At 45.5% G+C, this 21,515-nt stretch overlaps 1 protein-coding gene across 11 annotated transcripts in view; it reads right to left on the bottom strand.

Moving 5' to 3' along the window:
* Nucleotides 1–21,515, bottom strand: part of SLC45A1 (solute carrier family 45 member 1) — a 79,617-nt gene that overhangs the window by 16,768 nt on the left and 41,334 nt on the right. For 5 of the 11 annotated variants that reach the window (XM_075437467.1, XM_075437468.1, XM_075437469.1 and 2 more), the window contains one exon: nucleotides 19,232–19,293. In XM_075437467.1, coding sequence (XP_075293582.1) covers nucleotides 19,232–19,260 — 29 coding nt within the window. In that variant the 5' untranslated portion in view covers nucleotides 19,261–19,293. Of the gene's footprint in view, nucleotides 1–1,362; nucleotides 1,524–4,350; nucleotides 4,538–17,772; nucleotides 17,903–19,231; nucleotides 19,294–21,515 lie in introns of those variants that run through there. The other 6 variants (XM_075437465.1, XM_075437464.1, XM_075437462.1 and 3 more) reach the window with 4 other exon arrangements.

Below are 21,515 nucleotides of genomic sequence, written 5' to 3'. Positions count from 1 at the left end.
GGAAGGGTGGGAGAGAGAAGACATCTACCAAAGTATTGCTAACATCACACCACAGGTTTCCTCAAAACTGCTCCTCTTGACACCAAGTGGATACCACGTAAGAGAAAAAAACAAGTGATTCATAATGGTAACTACACACCTTGACAGCCCCCATCTCACAAGGTACCAACAGCAAGCTGCATTTTGTTGGGAAAGCTCATTAGACACAAAGTCCCCTAGGTAAGAGCAACAGCAGGAAAAGCGTACGGAGGCTTCACGAATATGCCCGCACCCGTGTTCTTGACGCTGTTTTCACAAATTACTGAAAACTTGTGATCCGTGGTTTTCATAAGCAGAGTACTTACTTTGCAGGAGCACTCTTATCAGCCTTCAGGTCAAAGTAATTCCCTCGCAATGAGAACTTGTTAAAAATTAGGAGACAGGTACCAGAAAAAGCACATAACGACCCTTTCACAGAAACATGACAATACAGCTGTGCTAGCACTCCCCTTCACCACTGATACACCTTGCCATCTGCATCCAGGGTGTTCATCTCCCTATGTTCATCTACTAATTTCATACCAGATCCTCCTTTATCTTCCTGCTCCGTACCGTGCATCGCAACGAGATTGCATCGCAAGCCGTAAGTGGCAATATTTTAGTGACAGAAGGAAAGAACCTCTCTCCATGGCTCAAAAATACACGTGGTGATCTGCAATTACTTGGAACAAAAGGCTATTATTGACAGCGTGTCACCGGTCCAGCAGAAAGTCAGCATAAAACTGTGAGCTGAGCCTATACTCCTCATGGCCCATTTTCCTCAACTTATGAGTTGTTCACCAGAGGATCTCTTTAAAGGACTTCAGCCTGTCCTCCGGTGAATCTACCAGCTTCAAAGCAGGAAACCTCTCCTTCAGCACGGAAGACAATTACGTGCCTGTGAGCTTCCACTGTCAGTAGTTATTTGTGATTTTTGGCAGTCGGTATTTGTTACACCAACCACCGCGCATCTCAATCTGCGGGGCCTCGGCGCTGCTGGCTCTGCCGCCTGCTATCTGCACAGCCAGACGTGTGCGCGCAGCCAATGCGGGCGGCGGGCAGGGAGCAGCCACCCCGGCTCCTCCCGGGCACCTCTACGCTGAAGAGCAGCGCTTCCTCCTCGGCAGGACCTGGTCCCCATTTTTTTGCGGTGGGCACCGCGGACTCCGAACGCACCGCAGACACCGGCGCTGCAAGGAAAGGCCGACCCCGGCCCTGCCCCGGCGCGAGGGCCGCCCCTTCCTAAACGCTCGCGTCAGCCGAGAACGAGCCGCACCGCACGCGCTGCGCAACCGCCCCGGGGCGCGGCCGCCGCCCCCTCACCGCCGCGCGCAGCCCCCTCACCGCCGCGCGCAGCGACCCCCGCGCCCACCGCCGCTGCTCCTCCGCCCGACGGCCTCACCTCCAGCGAAGCCCGGCCCGCCGCTGCGCCGCGCGCTAAAGCCCGCCCGGTCTCCGTGACGTCGTCCCGCGCGGTGGCCGTCCGCCCGGAGCCGGGCCCCCGCGATTCGCCGGCGGAAGCGGCCGCCCCCCGCGCCGCCCGGAAGGGCGGAGACCGCAGGAGGCGCCTGCGGAGGGGCGCCGAGCCGGAGGTGCCCCTGCCGCGTCACAGCGCGCGGCTCCCCCACCCCCCTCTCCAGAGCTCCGTCGGCGCCAGGCGCGAACGCGGTCTCCGCCGGAGCCCCGGGGGTGTCCGGGAGGAGCCCGGAGGCCGAGGCAGGGGTCAGTCAGGCGCCAGCCGAGGGAGGAGGGAGCCGCGCCGGTCGCAGCCCCGCTGCCGGCAGCGCCTGCTTGCTGTGGCGATGCTCGCCCCGGAGAGGCGCCGGCGTTCGCGCTGCCGTTTCCACAGAGCTCTCCCAAATTGGCACTGGAATCGCAGGGGACGTGGATTGGGAGAGTAGGATTCTTAGATGGAGTGGAGATATTTTTTCGCACTTTTCTCGTTAACAGTAGTGCTCAGTCTTTCCCTTCCTTTGGTAAGGGGAATCTTGTTTTATTTGGCAATTTTGTTTTACAGTGCCGCATTTTGTGCTACCTTCCAAATTTTCTCAGGGTTTGCGAACAAGTATGTCATTATGTAGCGCAGTCTGCTCTGTGCATTTTTAAAGAACTTCAGACTGAGTGCACTAAGCATTAAGGATGCTTAATTTTATCTCCAGAGGTTACCATAACACTCCATGAATGCTTACTATATATTAGTATTTAGTTCCTGTAGAATTTAGTGTAGCAGAAGGATGGCTTCCCTGCACATAAATCGCTACTCACAGCAGGAATAAAAGGTATTGTGCCATTTGTCTGTAAAAAACCAGCTCTCATTTATATGGTAGGTGGTGCAACCACATCTGAAAAAGATGTCAAAGAGCACTGTTCAAGGCAGGTGGTGTTCAGCTAATGCACATGTTCATACAAAACCCAAGAAGAAATTGTGAGAATTCAGGGTAATCTTGCAGCACACAAGGACAAGCTCAAGAGACTACCAAACATTCTTATCACAGAATCACAGAATGTTAGGGGTTGGAAGGGACCTCTGTGGGTCATCTAGTCCAACCCCCCTGCCGAAGCAGGGTCACCTACAGCTGGCTGCACAGGACCTTGTCCAGACAGGACACCACGGACACCCTGAACATAGATCAGGAGACAATTTTTTAATGTCAATTTGGCCATTATATTCGTCAAGTATTATTTGTCAGTGTTTATGCAATCCAACAGGAGCATAAAGGACCTATTTACAACACTAAGGGTCATTCACTCGCAGCACAATGACATTCACAGGGCAGAAGGGGGTTTGTACTGGTCTAAATGGAAGTGGGACTGGGTTCCTCACCTATCCTCACAAATGTTCTTCCTTCAAACTGCATCCCAAATAGCAAGTCATCAGTCACAGAAAAACTTTTCTCTTAACTGCTTTCTAAGACAGGGACCTGTGTAAGCATGATGTTCCTAAATTGACCCTGAGATACATGCCTAATTCTGCCAGACTAGGTAAAAGTGAGCAAGAAACTTGTCAAGCACCAGCACTGTTGCTCTCAGCTATTTAACCATAGAATCACAGAATGGTTTGGGCTGGAAGGGACTTTATAGATCATCCAGTTCCAACCCCCCTGCCATGGGCAGGGACACCTTCCACTAGACCAGGCTGCTCAAAGCCCCATCCAGCCTGGCCTTGAACACTTCCAAGGAGGGGGCATCCACAACTTTTCTCTGGGCAACCTGTGCCAGTACCTCACTGGCCTCAAAGTAAAGAATTTCTTTCTTATATCTTATCTAAGTCTACCCGCTTTCACCTTGAAGCCATTACTCCTTGTCCTATCACTCCATGCCCTTGTAAAAAGTCCCTCTCCAGCCTTCTTGCAGGCCCCTTCAGGTACTGAGAGAAGGCCGCTCTAAGGTCTCCCTGGAGCCTTCTCTTCTCCAGGCTGAACAGCCCCAACTCTCTCAGCCTTTCCTCACAGCAGAGGTGTTCCAGCCCTCGGATCATTTCTGTGGCATCCTCTGGCCTCGCTCCCACAGGTCCATGTCTGTCCCGTGCTGAGGGCTCCAGAGCTGGACACAGGACTCCCGGGGGGGGGGTCTCACCAGAGCAGAACAGAGGGGCAAAATCCCCTCCCTCACCCTGCTGGCCACGCTGCTTTCAATGCAGCCGAGGATGCAGTTGGCCTTACGGGCTGCGAGCACACACTGCCGGGTCATGTTGAGCTTCTCACCAACCAGCAGCCCCCCAAGTCCTTCTCCTCAGGGGTACTCTCAATCCATTCTCTGCCCAGCCTGTATTTGTGCTTGAGGTTGTCCCTACGTACATGCAGGACCTTGCGCTTGGCCCTGTTGAACTTCATGAGTTTCACACACGGCCCACTGCTCGAGCCTGTCAAGGTCCCTCTGGGTGACATTCCTTCCCTCAGGCATGTTGATTGCACCACTCAGCTTGGTGTCATCTGCAAACTTGCTGAGGGTGCACACAATCCCACTGTCCATGTCAATGACAGAGATGTTAAACAACACCGGTCCTAATACCAACCCCTAAGGAACGCCACTCGTAACTGGTCTCCACTTGGACATCGATCCAGTTCACCTCCTCCTTTGCCCATATCAAAATGCTCAATGCAGATAAACTAAACACAGATAGGAGAGTCAGTCTGATGTCATAGACATCTTTGAGTAATGGAATCATCCCAAAATACATCTATTTGCCTCAAACAACACGTGTTCTTTTGCTGTCACGCCAGACACTGCTGCAGGCTTCTATCAAACACGGTGCAGGTTGCTCGTTTGACATATATTCTATCCCCAGTCCTGGCAGGTTTGAGGCAATTTTAGTACCGAGATGTCCCTTACCTGTCTGTGCTGAGCTTTTCCTTTCGGCTGCCCAGATACATGACTTCCAGAGTCTAAATCAACCTAGCCTTGGCACACACCATTTCCCAGTGCCAAAGCCAGATGGCTGTCGCCATAGCAGGATGCTGTGCCTCCTTTTGCCAGAGGGTCTCATCCACAATACAGCAGCCACTGCTCCATTTGCTGCCTATTGAGAGAACAAACTGGTTTTAGAAACCACATTCTTAATGAATCGATTAAAACAATTGCTGTGGCTCTGGAAGAAAACAATCACATTCTCATTCAAAACCATGGGCTGACGGCACCCCTTTTTTTTACATGCCTCCAATGCCAGAGCCACTGGAAAGATCCTTCATGCTTCTGAGCAGCAAAGGCGAAAAAAATTAAGATTTCGACCCTAACGATGAAGGGCAGGAACAGGGGAAGGTCCAGCTAGGTGCCACAGCTGGTAAGAGAACACGAGCAGGCAGGTCTGCTGCCTGCCAAAGGGATCAGACAGGTGGAGCAAGAGACAGCTGTTGCTGGAAGAAGCCATTACCGTCAGCAGTAGTTGTAGTAGCACCAGCTACTGCTCACCCAACTTCTAGTGCTCAGGGACAGCTAAATGGGCTGTGAGATTCTGGCTGTCGGACCACCCACAATTGTTTGCTGCCGCCTTTGCTTCAGCCCTAGAGTCAGCCATCCCTTCAGCGACCACGAGTGAGAACACAGCACAACAGCCTGTGCTCCCACCCACCATCCATGTGCTAGAGAGCTCTGCAAACACTGAGCAGACGAGCAGGCCATTTAGGAGCCCCATTCCTTGTCATGAAGGATGGCTTTTTGTTCCACCTGGGCATGGAGAGTGGATTATATTATTAATGCCAGCAGGCAGTTGTGGCCATCGTATACAGTCAGTTGTTCCCTGTGAATATGTTTGAGACACTAAACTCATGTTTATTCCATGTTCAGTTAAATAGTCTGCTCAGAACTTAAAAGTATTAACTCTTACACCATTTAGCACAGTTTGTCCACTTGGGACAGGGGGACAAGGCACGCCACTCCTTCCCAGACTAACAACAATGGAGAGAACGAAAGCAGTTCCTGCTGTGCATTCATCTATCAGCATCCTTTGGGCTTTAGACAAAACAGAAACCACAAATCTCCTCTCCTCTGTGAGCTTACACATAAATTATTGTTGAAATGTAACGATACTCATTTACGTTGTACTAATTTAACCCAACAGCCTTCAAAAGAGCGAGTTTTGGTGGTGAATACCTACTGCTATGAATCTGCACTGTTCCCTCCTACCTTCTCTGGGTGCAAGATGTTTCGCGTTCATTAAACCTTTTTGTTAAGTCTTTCCACAAAGCAGCTTCTGACAGCGTATTCATCTCTCTGCTCATTTACAGCTTCACGTTAGGCTCACTGTTTCATCTGCCAGCAGACCTCATTATTTGCCTCGCTCAGATCAGGACCATTCCTCCGTTTCCTGGAAACATCTTTTACTATCCTCATAATCCTTTTCTCCAAGGTAAACATTAGCTCCAGTCAAGTGAAATTCTGTGCAAGCCACCAACAGAGAGTATGTTGTTCTCCCTCGAAGAACGGGGTTTCAGTTGTGTGATGCTAGGTGTTTGTTTTTCTTTTTTCATCTTAAAATTAATTTTAAAACATCTTTCAGTTAGGTTCAGTTGCTCTGCGATGTCATTCAATGATTCACCTGGAACTGGCAGCTTCTTTTTCAAGCACGACTTGATTATTTTAGGGGACATACAAAGTCTGTACCAGCCAGACGCACGGTGAAAGTTGTTCTGTTCTCAGGGACTGCCGCTTCAGGACAGCCAAAGGCCAAATGAATCCTGGAGCAAAGATTAATCTACACTTAATGACCCAAAGAGGGAGAGGCCTGATGAGTTACCAAGTTTTTATGCCTGTGGTGGGTTCTGCGCATGCCCTCCGCAAGCTATCCTCCCCTTCCTACAGAACAGCAGAGCACCTGCTCTTACACAAAGAAGTCAACAAAAAACTATGCTGGTAGAGATCACACATGACCTGTCTTCCTTCAGAAAGGCCATGAACATGCACGTTCTGCACTGCTATGTTTCTGTGGAAGACCATAGGCGCGGCTGCAGAGAGCTCCTCAGAATCACAGCATAGAGGCTTGCGATAGCGGTATGGTTTGGTTGCCCTTGACAATATTGTACGAAAACCTCAGAAACTGTATTCTCTTCTGAAGACACAATGCAGGAGAAGGCTCTCGGATGAACTGACCTTTTTTTTTTTTTTTTTCTTTTCTAATTTAGCAGAACTCACTTCATTTAAAGAGGGGAAAAACAGCTTACTTTGGAGGACTTCAATTTATCCCCTCCTGAGCTCCACAACTAAGAAGGTGGGGTAGCAGGGCAATAGGTGAGGAAAATCCAGAGCAGCATAGGTTACAGAATAGTAATTGCCAAGCTTATCTCAAGTCAGTTTGCACAATTTCAAAGTTACTGATGCTGTCACATACTGGACAACTTTCCTTTCCGTAGCATGGAAAAGACTAAAGCTTCCCTGTGCACAGAATAAAACCCTGCATATTTCTTGCTCCTTAGAAGGAATAAGTGGTTTAGCTTAATCTGTCATCTTGACCACCCCAACGTGGCAATAATACAGAAAGAACGAAATATCCTTCTTTTCCTACTCCACATTGAAGTGACAAGTTAATTATTGTCCATGCACTAAAGTCTTTCAAAAGGAAAAACAAAAAACCCTTCGTCTTCTTTTGGAGAATGAGTTTCAAGGTTGCAGGGACCGGGGCTGGTGGTGGGGCTGGGGTGCCACTCCTTATTAGTTAATTATTAAGTGGAAAGGTTAGATTAAAGAAAGCACTCATAATTTATTAAAAAGTTAAAATCTCTTACCCATTTTGTTGCCAATGTTTAGCTCTCATGGAAAGAGTATTTGACTGAGTCAGCTCTGCTGCGCTAGGCCTTAGTACCGTAGCTGAGTTGGCACACTCATTGCCAGGGATACTCTACAGCACGTACGCTTTTCAACACTTGTTGCTTTCACAGTGTTTGAGAGAGAGATATATATTATACAACACAGTGGCTTCCCAAGGTTCTTTCAAGCTGCATAGTATTTAGTGCCACGGATTCAAGATATTTGTCTGAGATAAATTAAATTGCCCAAGAAACTTTGGGTGAGTTTCAGAAGGTATTAGGGGAGAAACAACCACTCAGCTTCTGTGGCTTTGTACAACAGCTTCTTTGTTTGGTTACTGCCTCTGAAACCACCATGTCCCAGTCTGTTGCATCTTCCTATTCTACTTAGGCAGTCTTTGTATTTTAGCAAAAATACACTTTCAAAAAGCTACAGTCAGGAACTCTTCCAGCAGAGGAGCGAGACACAAAGATCTCAGCTCACATCCAGAGAACAAAGTGTCAGCATCCGCATCACCTCCTCTTGCACACAGGCATGACTCTAGATGTTTCCATATGCACAACACTAACCCACTGATTTTTCACAGTACATTTTTACACATTATTGATGAACTTCCTTCGGGAAATATAGCAGTTTTCTTGGTGCTATCATTCTTTTGCACTAGAATAATTTAAACAGGTGCCAGCTCAACCCTAGACTACTTGTAATGGTGATGAGTTTGTAAATCAGGGACAAAGACATTTCTTCAATGGCAAGCTCATAACAGTGTTACATTTACTTAAAATTATTTCTGCCAATGACAAAAATTGCAAGAGTTAGAGTCACAGAGTATCTCAAGTTGGAACGGACCCATAAGGATTATTGAGTCCAACTCCCTGCTCCTCGCAGGACTACCTAAAACTTGAACTCTGATAGGTTTGGTGCTGCGACCAGTTCCCTGGGGAGCCTGTTCCAGTGACCGACCACCCTCTCAGTGAAGAACCTTTTCCTAATGTCCAATCTGAACTTCCCCTGACACAGCTTCATTCCATCTGCTCAAGTCCTATTGCTGGTTATCACTGCAGTTATCTAGATGAATACAGGCATTCACCATACAGGCTGAAGCGCTGTCTAAATCCGAATTGTCCTTGCACCTTCCACAATCCACTTTTTCAGATCATTTCTAGAGCTGATGTCAGTTTGCCCTCTTCCCTTGAACTCTTCCTGTATGTGTATTCCAGGTACACAAGAGCTTTTGCTCCACTGCTAAATCCAGAAGAAACTCTGCCTTCCACAACATTTATGGTATCATTTGAAGAAGTAAATTTATATTTCTGTAAATGCCAGGTGATACTAATAAGGTCTATGGCCTATGGTATTGAACACCGTACAGAGTAAGACAAAAAAAAAGAAGCAAGTCCAAACAAGGTGAGATGCATTTCAATTATACGTTCTCAATGCTTCTATGGTAAGAGGAACTTACCACATAAATTACACTGCCCTAGCATCCCTTACATGTCAACTGAGTAGGCGTAAGGAAGTTGGTGGGAGGCTAACACAATGTAAGAACATAAAGAAGTCTCATATATGCCAGTCTGCGCACCACCTCCATATCTGGCCCTTAGCATGCTGTCATATGACTTTAATAGCCCAGATAAATCAGTTCCTGAACGTGGATTCACCAAACTCCCACACTGGCTATATTAATGGATGCAATTAAAGATTTAAAAGGGCACTGGAATTTTCACTTAAGGAAAAACACAACAAAAAAACACACCAAAAAGACCCACACCCAGAACACCATTAGAAATGACACCTGGTGTTTTGCTGCAGAATAAACAGCAATGGTAACAGCACTGATCCACTTGCATTAAAATGGAGTTGTCAATTCATTGAGAAAATAAATTCAACATAGTGAACTACTATACAAGATAAGACCATGAATTTTTAAAGAAACAAGTATGCATGTTCTGACGACTGCTGTCTTCACTTTGTAAGCCTAAACTTGTCTGGATATTACAAAAGACAAAAGGAGTTCGTGTCTGCACCCATCCTTTCCGTGAACAGAGCAAATATACCCTATTCTTTTTGGGTGCAAGGTGAGACCATGCTCCTTCAACAATCCATTAAGAAGTATCTTCAAGATGCCCCCTGACAAGTGTACCACGCAACTACAACGCACATTGCACACAGAGTTCTAACAGAAAGGGACAGAAATGCCCCCACTACTGACAAATACACAAGGCAGGACATAGTCTTGTACCATAGTTCAAATTGTTTTGTAAAACAGCTGAAACTGTTTTTCAATCATAGAATAGCTTGGGTTGGAAGGGACCTTATAGATCATCCAGTTCCAAGCCCCCTGCCATGGGCAGGGACACCTTCCACTAGACCAGGCTGCTCAAAGCCCCATCCAGCCTGGCCTTGAACACTTCCAAGGAGGGGGCATCCACAACTTTTCTCTGGGCAACCTGTGCCAGTACCTCACTGGCCTCAAAGTAAAGAATTTCTTTCTTATATCTTATCTAAGTCTACCCGCTTTCACCTTGAAGCCATTACTCCTTGTCCTATCACTCCGTGCCCTTGTAAAAAGTCCCTCTCCAGCCTTCTTGCAGGCCCCTTCAGGTACTGAGTGAAGGCCGCTCTAAGGTCTCGCTGGAGCCTTCTCTTCTCCAGGCTGAACAGCCCCAACTCTCTCAGCCTTTCCTCACAGCAGAGGTGTTCCAGCCCTCGGATCATTTGTGTGGCATCCTCTGGCCTCGCTCCCACAGGTCCATGTCCTTCCCACTGTCCATGTCACTGACAGAGATGTTGAACAGCACCAGTCCCAATACCAACCCCTGAGGAAAGCCACTTGTCACTGGTCACCACTTGGACACTGAGCCGTTGACCATAACTCTTTGAATGTGACCATCCAGCCAATTCCTTATCCACCGAGTGGTCCATCCATCCAATCCGTGTCTCTCCAATGTAGAGATAAGGATGTTATGCAGTACAGTGTCAAATGCTTTGCTCAAGTCCAGGAAGATGACATCAGTCATCCACCCTTCCCTTATCCACCAATGCAGTAACCTTGATGTCAAAGGCCATCAAATTTGTCAGGCACAATTTGCCCTTAGTGAAGCCATGCTGGCTGTCACCAATCACCTCCTTATTTTCCATGTGCCTTAGCACAGTTTCCAGGAGGATCAGCTCCATGATCTTGCATGATCTTTACGCAAGTCTTTAGTAAACAACCAATTTGGTTTTAGAAAAACTGGAATGCTGTCACGATACAAATGAAACATCAGTAATCTCTCAGTCTAGTCTATGGTTGCTGCATCAAATGAAAACCAGAATGCCACGGGCCGTTCTCAAACCTTAGAGGATAATTATTTAGAAAAATTTCACTAATGCCACACTTCACCGAAACATTCAGGTGTTGTGCAGTGACAGCCCAATAGTTTTTCCTGCACTGGTTTGCACTTGATGACTCGTGTTTTGGTTCAGATGTGCAATTTCCACAGTAGCACTGTGCATGCATTTAGTCGTTAGCTTTCCTCATCTTTGTGCAGTGGCTGTTCAATGAGCATTTCTACTTGCTTCTTCAGGACAAACTAGTGCTACCCTCAAAATAATATTAGAACATTTACCTAGCTCCTGCCCTCACCAGACAACCACCCCTTCAATGGCCGGTCTCTCTCTGACAATGAAAACTCAACACAGTTCAGAGAATTAGTCACTAGAGGGCACTTATAGAATCCAGAAGATTGAGAATGCACTTGGTATCAGAAGGCTACAATCCTGCACACAGTTTAAAGGGTCCAAATGACGAGTTTTGTGTTTACTTCCTAACCAGCTCCTGCGACCAACACTTTAAGATACAGAACCACGCAGATAATTATATTTATCATGTTCTGTTTTTCCAGCAACTGCATGAAAGAAGGCTGAGAAAAAACACTCCTCTGAGGCAACACACGTGCTAGGCTACCATGCACTTCTGGGCAAATGCTGAACAAAAGCGTTAACTGCAGGCATGCCAGATACTTACCGTGCAAGATATTGGTGCTAAGTGCTGCTGCTGGGTGCAGCTTCGGGAAAAGAGGTGCAGGAACACCCAAAGCAGTGTGGTAAACTCACTGAAGTATGGTATTTCATTTCACTGCGATGCCTCACGTGGACTATGCATTTCACAAGAGACAAGGACATGCTTATGCCCCAAAGACCCTGCAGGTTTTTTTCTGGATGTGAAAAAATAATGAAAGGTGACAAGTTGCATGTCTGAAAACAGGAGCAAGTATCCTGGATGCAGGAACTTGCAGTGACCCAAAGCAGGCACAGGCTACGTATATTTTAGAACTAAACTCAATTTTCATTTAAAGACAGAGCATAAACAGAGATTACTGTCATCCCTGCGATGTTACCTGAACAGCTCAATTCCTTGCTTTTCGTATTAATTGTGAGCTGCAGCTTCCAACCAGTAGGTCCTGTCATTAGTAAGTTCAAAGCTTTCTTGGCTACCGGCCGTCTTATTTCTGTGATTCAGTACACTTCTGATCTTCTATTGGAGAAGGAAAGCAGAACTCACATGATCAGCGAGTTCTGGAAAACCTCAGATCACTGCTTTTATGAAGCCCCAGTGCAGGGCAGCACAAGGAAGGGCTGGCCACTGCTGTACCAAGGGCTGACGGGAAGAGGTGCTCTCGTGAGGCACTGTGCAGAGGGCAGGCCGCAGCACCCGGCTGCAGGCAAGCATGGCGAATGGTGACCCCAGCAGGTCCACCACGCAGCATCGCCCTTTGTGGGAGAGGTGGTGAAGGGCACCAAAGCGATGCTGTACCAGGGCTGCGTTCTCTAGCAGCTGTACCGGCAGAGACTTGGGCTGGCTCAGCAGTGCCCAGAGACGGGGCACTCAGAGCTCACAAAAGAAAAGCAGCATGGCACCAAGCGGTACGTGGTGGGTGCTGCAGAAAGACTGGAGGTGCGCCTGCCTCTAGCTAAGCATTCATTAAAACTTTGGGTTATAATAAATTGACTTTGAAAGCCTATGGGAAGTACTGCCTGACTTCCCTGTGTTTACCACAGAGGAAATGAGAAACCACCGGGTTCCTGGGGCTAATTACTTTCTTCAAAACCCAGCATTGCTCTATGTTTCTGACTCAGTGCAGCGTTCAATTTTCTGCCGAGATTGTATCTATATCACATTACAGGATGAGTTGCAATAGCACTCGATGTTAATTGCAGTGCACAGACTGCTCCCTTCTCTCCTTTATACCAGTTATCAAGAAAAACCAGAAAGTCTATTTCTTCTGGTTTTAATTTAGCCTCTTCCACGCATAAAGAGTGCCTGTCAGACAGGAGAGGCAGGGGCTGTCATCCCCTTTCTGCCTGAAAGTGTCATCCCCTTTCTGCCATGAAGGCAGAGACTGTAGGGATATCTCCATGCCATCACAAACAATCAATTACCTTACAGAGACAGGCAGATGTTGGGGTGCGGTATGACCACTCAGTGTAAACAGATACAGACAGGTGCTTTAATATTCCTGGATGGCCCCAAAGCCACTCTGACAGCCTTTCTTGCCTCTCACATCCACTGAGGCAGAGAAAAGGGCAGAGATGAAGTAACAGAAAAAGGACACCCCTATGCCACTCATGGAGCTTGGCAGTCTCTTTCAGGGCCTCTGCCTGCCTAAAACACCAAAGCAACCCTCAAAGCACCAGAGTACAGCCATGAGCAGACTTCCATAGAGCACAGAAACAAGCAGGGGCTGCGTATCCTCACTTGACAAGCATACATGGCTCAGCAAATTCTCCTATGGGAACAACATTTGAGAACACTTGCTGGGTGATGAGTACAGTTTGCCTTTCTCTGAAGCATGGTCAAAGGCATAAGGGTTTTTAACGTCTTATCCTTATTCTGTTTCCCTCCTAAACATCCATCTCTGATAGTGGTATTCTAGCACCCCACCACATCAGAAACAAACATTTATATGATACAAGTCATTTGCTCGCCTATCATCTCCCACTCCCCTTCTGTCACTAGCAACTGGGACTTCTGTCACTCCCAAGTGTTAACCAGCATTGGTAACTACCACTTGCTTTGCATCATATGTACGCAGCGGAATGATACAGACTTGCATAGTGCTCCACACTTTCAATGTACGGTATGAATAGCATTTGAAGAAAATTGATTAATTAGTATGCTGGAAAGCAATGTCTGCAGGACTAGCATGGAGGCCTTTGGAGATCTTTTTAGTGAGCTCTTTCAAACACAACCTCCTACTAAAACAGGAAGGCAGCCATACTAGATCAGATAGCAGTCCTGTTTCCAATAGGGGCTATTAGTGGACACCTGGCTGCTGCTATTGATGTTTGCAGCCTGGAGTTGCTCTGGAGTTAGCCTGCATTTCCGGGAGGGGGGCGTGGGGGGGGGGGGTGTGGGGGGGTGTTAGAAAAGAGGAAAGGAAAGGAACAGAACATTCTGTCAAATAAACATTTGCTATCACTCTTGAGCAAGAGAAAGTGTTACAGGTAGCAAACAGTAACCCAGATTAACTATCTGCTAGGACAAATAGGCAGTACGGAAAAGTTCCCTGTACATTGTTTGGATGGCATTTCTGTGTTGAGCCTGATACACTGATACATTAACTGATCTCTCCAACAAGAGCTATGACCTTTGGATATAAAATTGGAGGTAAGGCCTCAAAGTAATCTAATTAATCTCCTGCCTGGTAGAATAAAAACAGGCTTGCTGTTAGTTTGACTTCTCTGCTTCCCCCCCACCCCCAATGAGGAATAAGTGATTTCTGCAGGGACACAATTACTCAGTTTCTTAGCAATATTACCAACTCTTTGGATGTAGGACTAGCAAAGCTTGCCGAGAATCCATGGGTTTGATTCTATATAAAAGTTTAGTGTAACTTCTAGGTCAGCATTATGTCTGAAGATGTAGGAATCAGTAAGTGAGTAACTGGTTCCAATCTTGTGAGGCTGAGCCCACACAGAGGCGTTGCCCAGGAGGGGGTCTGATCGCAGCCCTGGAATACCTTAACCAGCAGGGAGTATTTTCCCTTCTAGGCCTGGTACAGATGCAAATGACACTGGAACCTGAGTCTGGCTCTGGGATCCACAACAGAAAGATAGTACTGGAAGAGAAGAATGACAGAAATGGTTTACGAGTTGGAAAATATCTTGCAATAATCTAATTAAATAATTATATCTGTTGAATTCCTGAATAAGACACAGAGCAAGGGCTTCTAAAGCAGCTGGTCCAACAAAGAGCTGAAAATTAAACCGAAACAAATGCAAATTACAGGTAGAATAGATGTTTTTCAGAGTTAGAAGAGATCATCCATTGTAATAAACTAAACTACAGAGTGAAGGAGTAGACCATGCATGCTTCCGTGGAATACATGCATTAGTCAAACAGAGATCACTGGAGTAAGAGAGAACATGGGTGGAAGATGTTTTTGCTATATGAGAGCTCAGTCCACAAGACTAATGGTCCTTTGCAGCAGTAAGGAAGAGAGTTTTGCACCTATCTAACCAATCTCTTCTCAAAGACAGGAGGGACAGAGCTAGATCACATCCACTCCACACTAAGCCAATTTACTATCTCTCGCAAAGACAAAAAAAATCCCCTTCTGAGGTCGTATGGTCAGAGAGAACAAGATAGCCTCAAACCAATGTGTTCAAACAGACCATGTTCTCCTGGTTCTTCTTTCCACATTGGCCAAGATGATGGACAACCTTCCCGTGCCCAAGTGACAAATGCTTCCAACCTCCTCTTCCTCCTCCTTTTTTTTTTTTTTTCACATTAAAAATCCAGGTGCACTAGGAGACTTGCTTATGTGATCAGGCTACATGGAGATAATAAAATGGGAAAACTTTTTGATCAAAAATAAAGTGGACATCCTAAGATAGCGCAATATGGGCTCATTTAAATTTCAAGTATCATAAGTGTCTTCACCATGTGATAACGCGATCAGATTTCACAACTGAAGAAAAGCCATAAATTACAGAGATGAAAATTAGTATTTGAGATTTATACAACATAAAAGTAGATTTTTGTCACTATCTTTTGTTTCTGGGCAAGCTGGATAGGAGAAAAAACAGGTTCGACACAAGTGTCTTCCTGCAGATTAACTTCTTACCTACCTTTGCACAGCTTCTCAAGCCACCCACTTGCCTAAGGAGAAATGCTGCCATCAAATCCAGTCCATGAACCTCAGACAGGCCCTATCTTTTACTTTCCATGAATGATAGTAACAATAAAGCCTGGACACCCAGCTCACAGATACAGGAGCACACAGTCGTATAATATTGGTCCTGGGAACTCTGGGCATAATGTACATTCTCCCCAACAGAAGAGGTGACCAGGGCTAGTCTCTCCCTCAAGTTCAAGGCATACTGGCCCACACAATCTCGGCTTCCCCTCAGAATTACCTTCCCTTGAGAATTTCAACAGGGCAGAAACATATAGACTGTTTTAAGACCTTCTGTACTGTCAATAAAAGGGAAGAAAACAAACTATTTTAACTTGCAGAGTCAGTGTTCGTGACCTTTTGCAACCTCCCCTTTAATTCAAAATCAAACCTTTCTACCAAGCCAGAAGTGACACCCTCTCTCTCCTCTGTTCTAGTATGGTCTGAGACTACGCGATCAGACCAACACACAGAACTCCTGCCATGGGAGCAAAGCAGATCTCTCCAGCAGCAGCAGCATTTTCTCCATTACACCCTGGTCTAACCTAACTGCAGAAGTTTGTCCCAGCAAACATGTTGCATCATTTTCAGTCCTCCAGCCTAAGGTTTCAGGTTTCCCTGTATTTTCAGTCACAACAGCATTTCTAATGCCCTGTCCTCTTTGATAATGACAGAATTACTGTGGACAGGTGTGTTTTCTACCATTACTGATCTTGCAGCTAGAACGACAATCTGTGTAGCAGTAGCTCTGTACAGGAAGAGGGAGCTAGAATTCTGATGTGCCTTTATTACATGTATCATTCCAAGAACTGCCGAGTTGGACAGTGGGCATTGACAAACATTGCATCTCAACAATGTTCTCAGAAAACACATGCATCTTAGATTGCCTCTACTTGTCATACCAAATGGATCTTCAGCCAGATCATCATCAGCATTATTCTCCTCCACCAAAATGGAATTTTCTTCCCTTTGCAATTCTCTGTAAACCCACCAGCACCTGGACACTGCCTAGCTTTGCGCACTCTTTCATGGATACTTGGAGGTGAAATGCACTCAACTGAAAAGAAAGGTTTTTTCATGTGTTTGTTAGCTCAGTCACAGCTACAAACTCCTGACGGAGGCTTTCAAGAAAGGACGAGTTGGGAAGGGAAGTTCTATTAAATGGACTGTCCACATTCACAGTTTATCCTCAGAAACCCCAACTGTCACCTTCTTCTACGGTCAGTTGACAGAAGTCATGAACTCCATGTCAGCTACCGTGTACGTCAGAACAGCTGCTTACCTCTGTTTTGCACAGAGCGTGCATCTATGTAGCAACACACACATTACATAATAGAAAGGCATAAACTAAAAGGAGTCAGATTGCTAAATCCATGCACTGCGTGGATGAGATTTTTACGTCCATCACCTGATAATTTAATTGCTTAATTCGCTCTGCCTGAATGCCTTGGCCATGGTAGAGTAATGTTCCCTTGCAGGTCACAGTAAATCAGAAGACAGGAGGCAAGCAAGCAATGCAAAGGTAAATGATTCCTCTACAGCAAACCAAGTCCATCGTCCAGTTGTATTTTCTCTCCTGATCTGCTCCTTGCACTAGTGTTTTAGGGACAGAACAGGCACCAGACAAATAAAAGACCATAAAACTCTGGTCAAAAGCCAGTATCATAGGAAGCCTCCCCTACATGGTTTAATCCCAAAACTTTCTTAGCCGAATCAAACCTAGCTTGCACATTTCTTTTTGCATTTCTGAAATTCCATGATATGCCTAATTTAGGTAACAAGGTAATCTCATTGATGAGGACTTTGAAACATCTGCTAAATCACTGAACATTACACTATCACTTTCCTTTAGCCAAGAGGAAAGCGGAAAAGATGCCATTAAAGTGGCACTTCTTGATCATCCCGGAGCAGAGCAGGACTGACTGCAGGCCTGTGGATGTGACTCTTGCACATCAACAGACCATAGCACAGAGGATTTCGGTTGCAACGAACAAGGCCTGTAGGTAGGTACAACTTGGGGGACTCTGTAACTAATTTTTTAGACTTCATGAGAAAGTATTTACTTCTGCTGCAGAAGCAACTCTTCAGTGTACTGCAGGCACCTAGATCACAATAAACTAATTGTATCATAGCATTCAAAGAAATCAAAGAACATGTGGTCACCGGAGAAATCTGTATTTGTAATAAACTGGCTACTACTGCGTATGAACGGCCTGGCTCTGAACAAACGCATTTGACATACAATTCCGTTCTAAACGGTTCTTGCCCTGCTCTCTACACTGGAGTGCCTGCTTCTGCCCACCCATAAATTCACCACGACTGATCCAATCCACAACCAGAAAATCTGACTTACTCATCCTTTCCTGTGGATAGGTACTGGCACTTGCCTTCTTTCCCTCACAGCTTGAAAGTGACTTAAAGGATTTTCTCTATAGTGGCTTTCCCAGACTCCCATTTCTGGATCACACTGATCCCAGGCTACACTGCAAGAAAAAATACCAAACGGACAGATACTCAGGGCTTGGACAAAATAATTGGCATTCACTGTGCTGCCTTTGGGGCCTAATTTTAAACAATATTAGTAAATACATTTTCTCTGTGTGTTTTTTAAGGCATTATTCTTTCCAAGGTAAATCATTACTGTATGCCCTGCTGTGAAATATGACCCTAATTTGCACATCATTTATCTGTTTATTGGCTGGGGCTAATTTAGTCCCTTTCCTGTCTCTCTCCCATCTGTATTTCTGTAACACCAGTTTTACTAACAATCCTCTCTGGAGACAGGAAATAAATTTTCTTTCATGAAACCAGCATGAGCAAAGATCAGGAAAACACACCAGAATAAAGAAGAATTCTTCAGGGTACAGAACCTTAAAGAAAATGAAGGGGCCAAGAGGTGAGCAGGGGGGTCATTATTGCAGCAAACTACACATACCTTAATCGTGCCCTCTTTCATCTGGTGGGTCACACTGGGACACAAAATGAAGCTAGAGCAGTCAAGTTCATAGTACTCTCCCTCTGCTGCCCATGTCAAAACCTGAGTGCTCCTATACAATTAATTAAATCATGTTGGTTTATTTATTTTATTTATTATTTGTAAGTTAGACAAGGGCAAAAATTTCTATTAAAAAGAATTTTAAACTGTGCAGGGAGATAGGAGAGTCTCTATCACTGGAGACTTTTACAATCATCTGCCAGGATGGCTGAGAGGAGGTTAGGGTTATCAGATCCTGCCTTGGGCCAAGGAGGTGAAATACAGGAACTCTGTGACCTTGCTAGGTCTTTTCTATCTTTTCCTGGAACCATTCAATGAAAGTGGCCTGGAAAAGCAGCAAACTAAAAACTGGTAAGAGAGACGTTTCTGGCCTGTGTTCAGCTGTGGAAGAAAAAGAAAAAAGCCAAAAAGAGGCTTGAAAAGTCTACATCTAGCAAAGTGACGAAAGAGTTTACAACCAAAATTAAAGACAGTGAGTGCTAAAGGGAAAACATCCTCTGCTACATGATCCCTATTTAAGGTCTTCTCATGAACACCATCATTAAATTGCATCCCACATTATAATTTTAAATAGCTCCTTCAAAACTCCATTTGTGAGCTTCCCCTGGTAGCTCTCATCATCATGAGAGCTCACATTTAGTCATTCCACAATGCACCTTTCCTAAATTGCTCCCCGAAGCCACCTATAAAACAGGTAGAGGTAAAACAGAATTTACTCGGCAATTACTGACCCCCTTTTGATTTTATTTAGGATGCAGTGTCTCCCGAATTTTTGGTCACTGGAAATCATCAGCCTGTTGATTCTCTAAGTACTCACCGTTCTAGAAAATCCTGTTTCTGCCTCATACCATGCAAAGTCTGACTGGATGTTACTTTGACCTGAAAAACAAGAAACAAAGTAGATTTGTAGCCAAACCCTGGGCTGCCAACTATACCTGCAGCAGGAAAAGGTGCATCTCTAGCAACCAAAATTATATTTAAAATATGTCTTTTCTTGGTCAGATCCTGTAAATCAGGGCAGTTCAAAAAAAAGTGAATTTAATCAGAAAACACTTGTCCCAAATGTGGTATTGACAACCCTGGAAATTCAAGATTAATGGAAGCCACAAAGGATCTAAAACTAGCAGCAACTATACATAACCAGTCTGGGAAACAGACAACAGAAGTAAGTGGCAGTGAGGAAAGGAGGGGGGAATCCAAACAAACGAAGAAACAAACAAAAGCAAAAACACCCACATTCCAGCAGACAAGAAAAAATGTTTAAATATGTTACGATAAAACCAAATATAATAATCTCTAAAAACATTTGTAATAATCAGGTTATCCATTACTACATTCAAAGGGTAAAATCTGCCAACAGTAATACAGAAAAGGTAGATATTTCTCATAGTTATTTGTGCTCTGGACTGCAAAATGATGCATATCATATCATATCACCTACAACTTGGACTGATATTTAAATAGTGCCAAAGGTGAGATATTAGTGAATCAGCACCCCAGAGCCCTACGAGATGTCTGGAGAGCTGATTGTTGACACTGAGCTTCTGCAACTCATTGAAAAGTAAGCAAGCTTCACAGGTCAGAGAGAAAGCTAATCTCTAGAAGTATACACAGGACAATCCAGGACTAAGTGCTCAAATAGTCTAAAAGCAGGAGAAGGAACTCCCTTTTTGTGGAAGGAGGGAGGGCTTTCCAAAAGCAAGCAGCTGCCACCTGGGCACTACGTAGCAGACCACCCATCACACTCTCACCAAGCTGCTCAGCTTCCCAGAAAGCCGCAGGCACCAACATTTTCACCGAAGGCCTTCATAAGAAATGCTCAGGGTTCTGCATTCGGTCAAAGATGCTCCACAGCCGCTGACTGATCAGAGCGCCCACGTCAAAGGTGGCAGAGTTTTGTTCGTGGGTGAACACTGAGGTGGGAGGATGCTGGGCTGTGAAACAAGGTTCAGTACCAGTGCAGTAGGGTACTGGGACAAAATAATCTCTCATGTATTTGGAGACAGTAGCCAGGAAATAGCTAAAATACCTCTAAGTCTGCATCACAGAAAATCTTTTACTAAAAAATAGGAATAATTTTAAGAGTCGTGAAGACTTTGGGAGGTCTCGCAAAAAGGAGAGATGAAGAGACAAAAACCTGTGACTTACAGCCTCCGACTACAGCTTCTCTGCTAGTAAATAAAATGCTGTGACATCAATAGTTACAGAACTCCAAGTAAAAGCAATTTTAATTCCAAAACATTTGGATTAAGGAAACCCAATCGTAGCTTAACATATCTGGGATGCAATCAGAAAACCACATTTAAGATGGTAAATTTGCCTTTTTACGCCACCTAACTTACAGAAAAATCTACAGAACATTTCAGTATAAAGATAGAACATTCTGGAAGAAGTTAATGATTGTTACTTTACATATGAAAAGTGTTTCTATTCCATTCTTTGAGATTTTATCATGCAAATCATGCAGAAGTGGGTGACTGAACATTCCAAAAGGCTTAGCACAACTTTTACCATGTTTGCTTAGGCAAATATTCTGATCCTTGTCACCAGTTCAAATTTAATCTTGTCCCAGGGTTAGAAAACAGGTCACAGTACATTGTGTTTGCCACTTCGTTGCGAAAAACTTCAGTGCGTTTTCTTACCAAAGTCACATGAAACAATTTCTACGCCCTCTGACTTCACTGGTACCACAGTTTCCTCTGGACTGCTTCAAGATTCCCCCATATTTGTCCTTTTTTGAAGGACACAAACACTACGTAATAATTTGGTCCTTTAATTGCTTGCAGGACCTAGGAATGATTCCTCTGACTGAGCCTGAAAGAGGCGCGGAGTTCTAACTTTACCGTTACATGCCAACCTGCACCGGAGCTTGGTAGAAAGCCCCACAGTTCTGGCATTTGGGATCCAATATCCCTTTGGGTTTCCCTCTGCGCTGCAAGCTCACCAGATCTCAAGCGCGCTTCCAAAGCCGCCGAGATGCCCAGCACCAACGAACTGGCGGACAGCCGCAGGAGGCCGAGGCCCCGCCGACGGTCTGCAGCTGAACACGCCTGCTCAGAGACAGCGCGCGGCGCCGACGCGAGGCCGACGTTCCCGCCCGG

The sequence above is a fragment of the Opisthocomus hoazin genome, chromosome 16 (genome assembly GCF_030867145.1).
Source record: "Opisthocomus hoazin isolate bOpiHoa1 chromosome 16, bOpiHoa1.hap1, whole genome shotgun sequence".
Taxonomy (NCBI): domain Eukaryota; kingdom Metazoa; phylum Chordata; class Aves; order Opisthocomiformes; family Opisthocomidae; genus Opisthocomus; species Opisthocomus hoazin.
The sequence above is the reverse complement of the archived record's forward strand: the minus strand, read 5'-3'. Positions and strand labels throughout refer to the sequence as shown.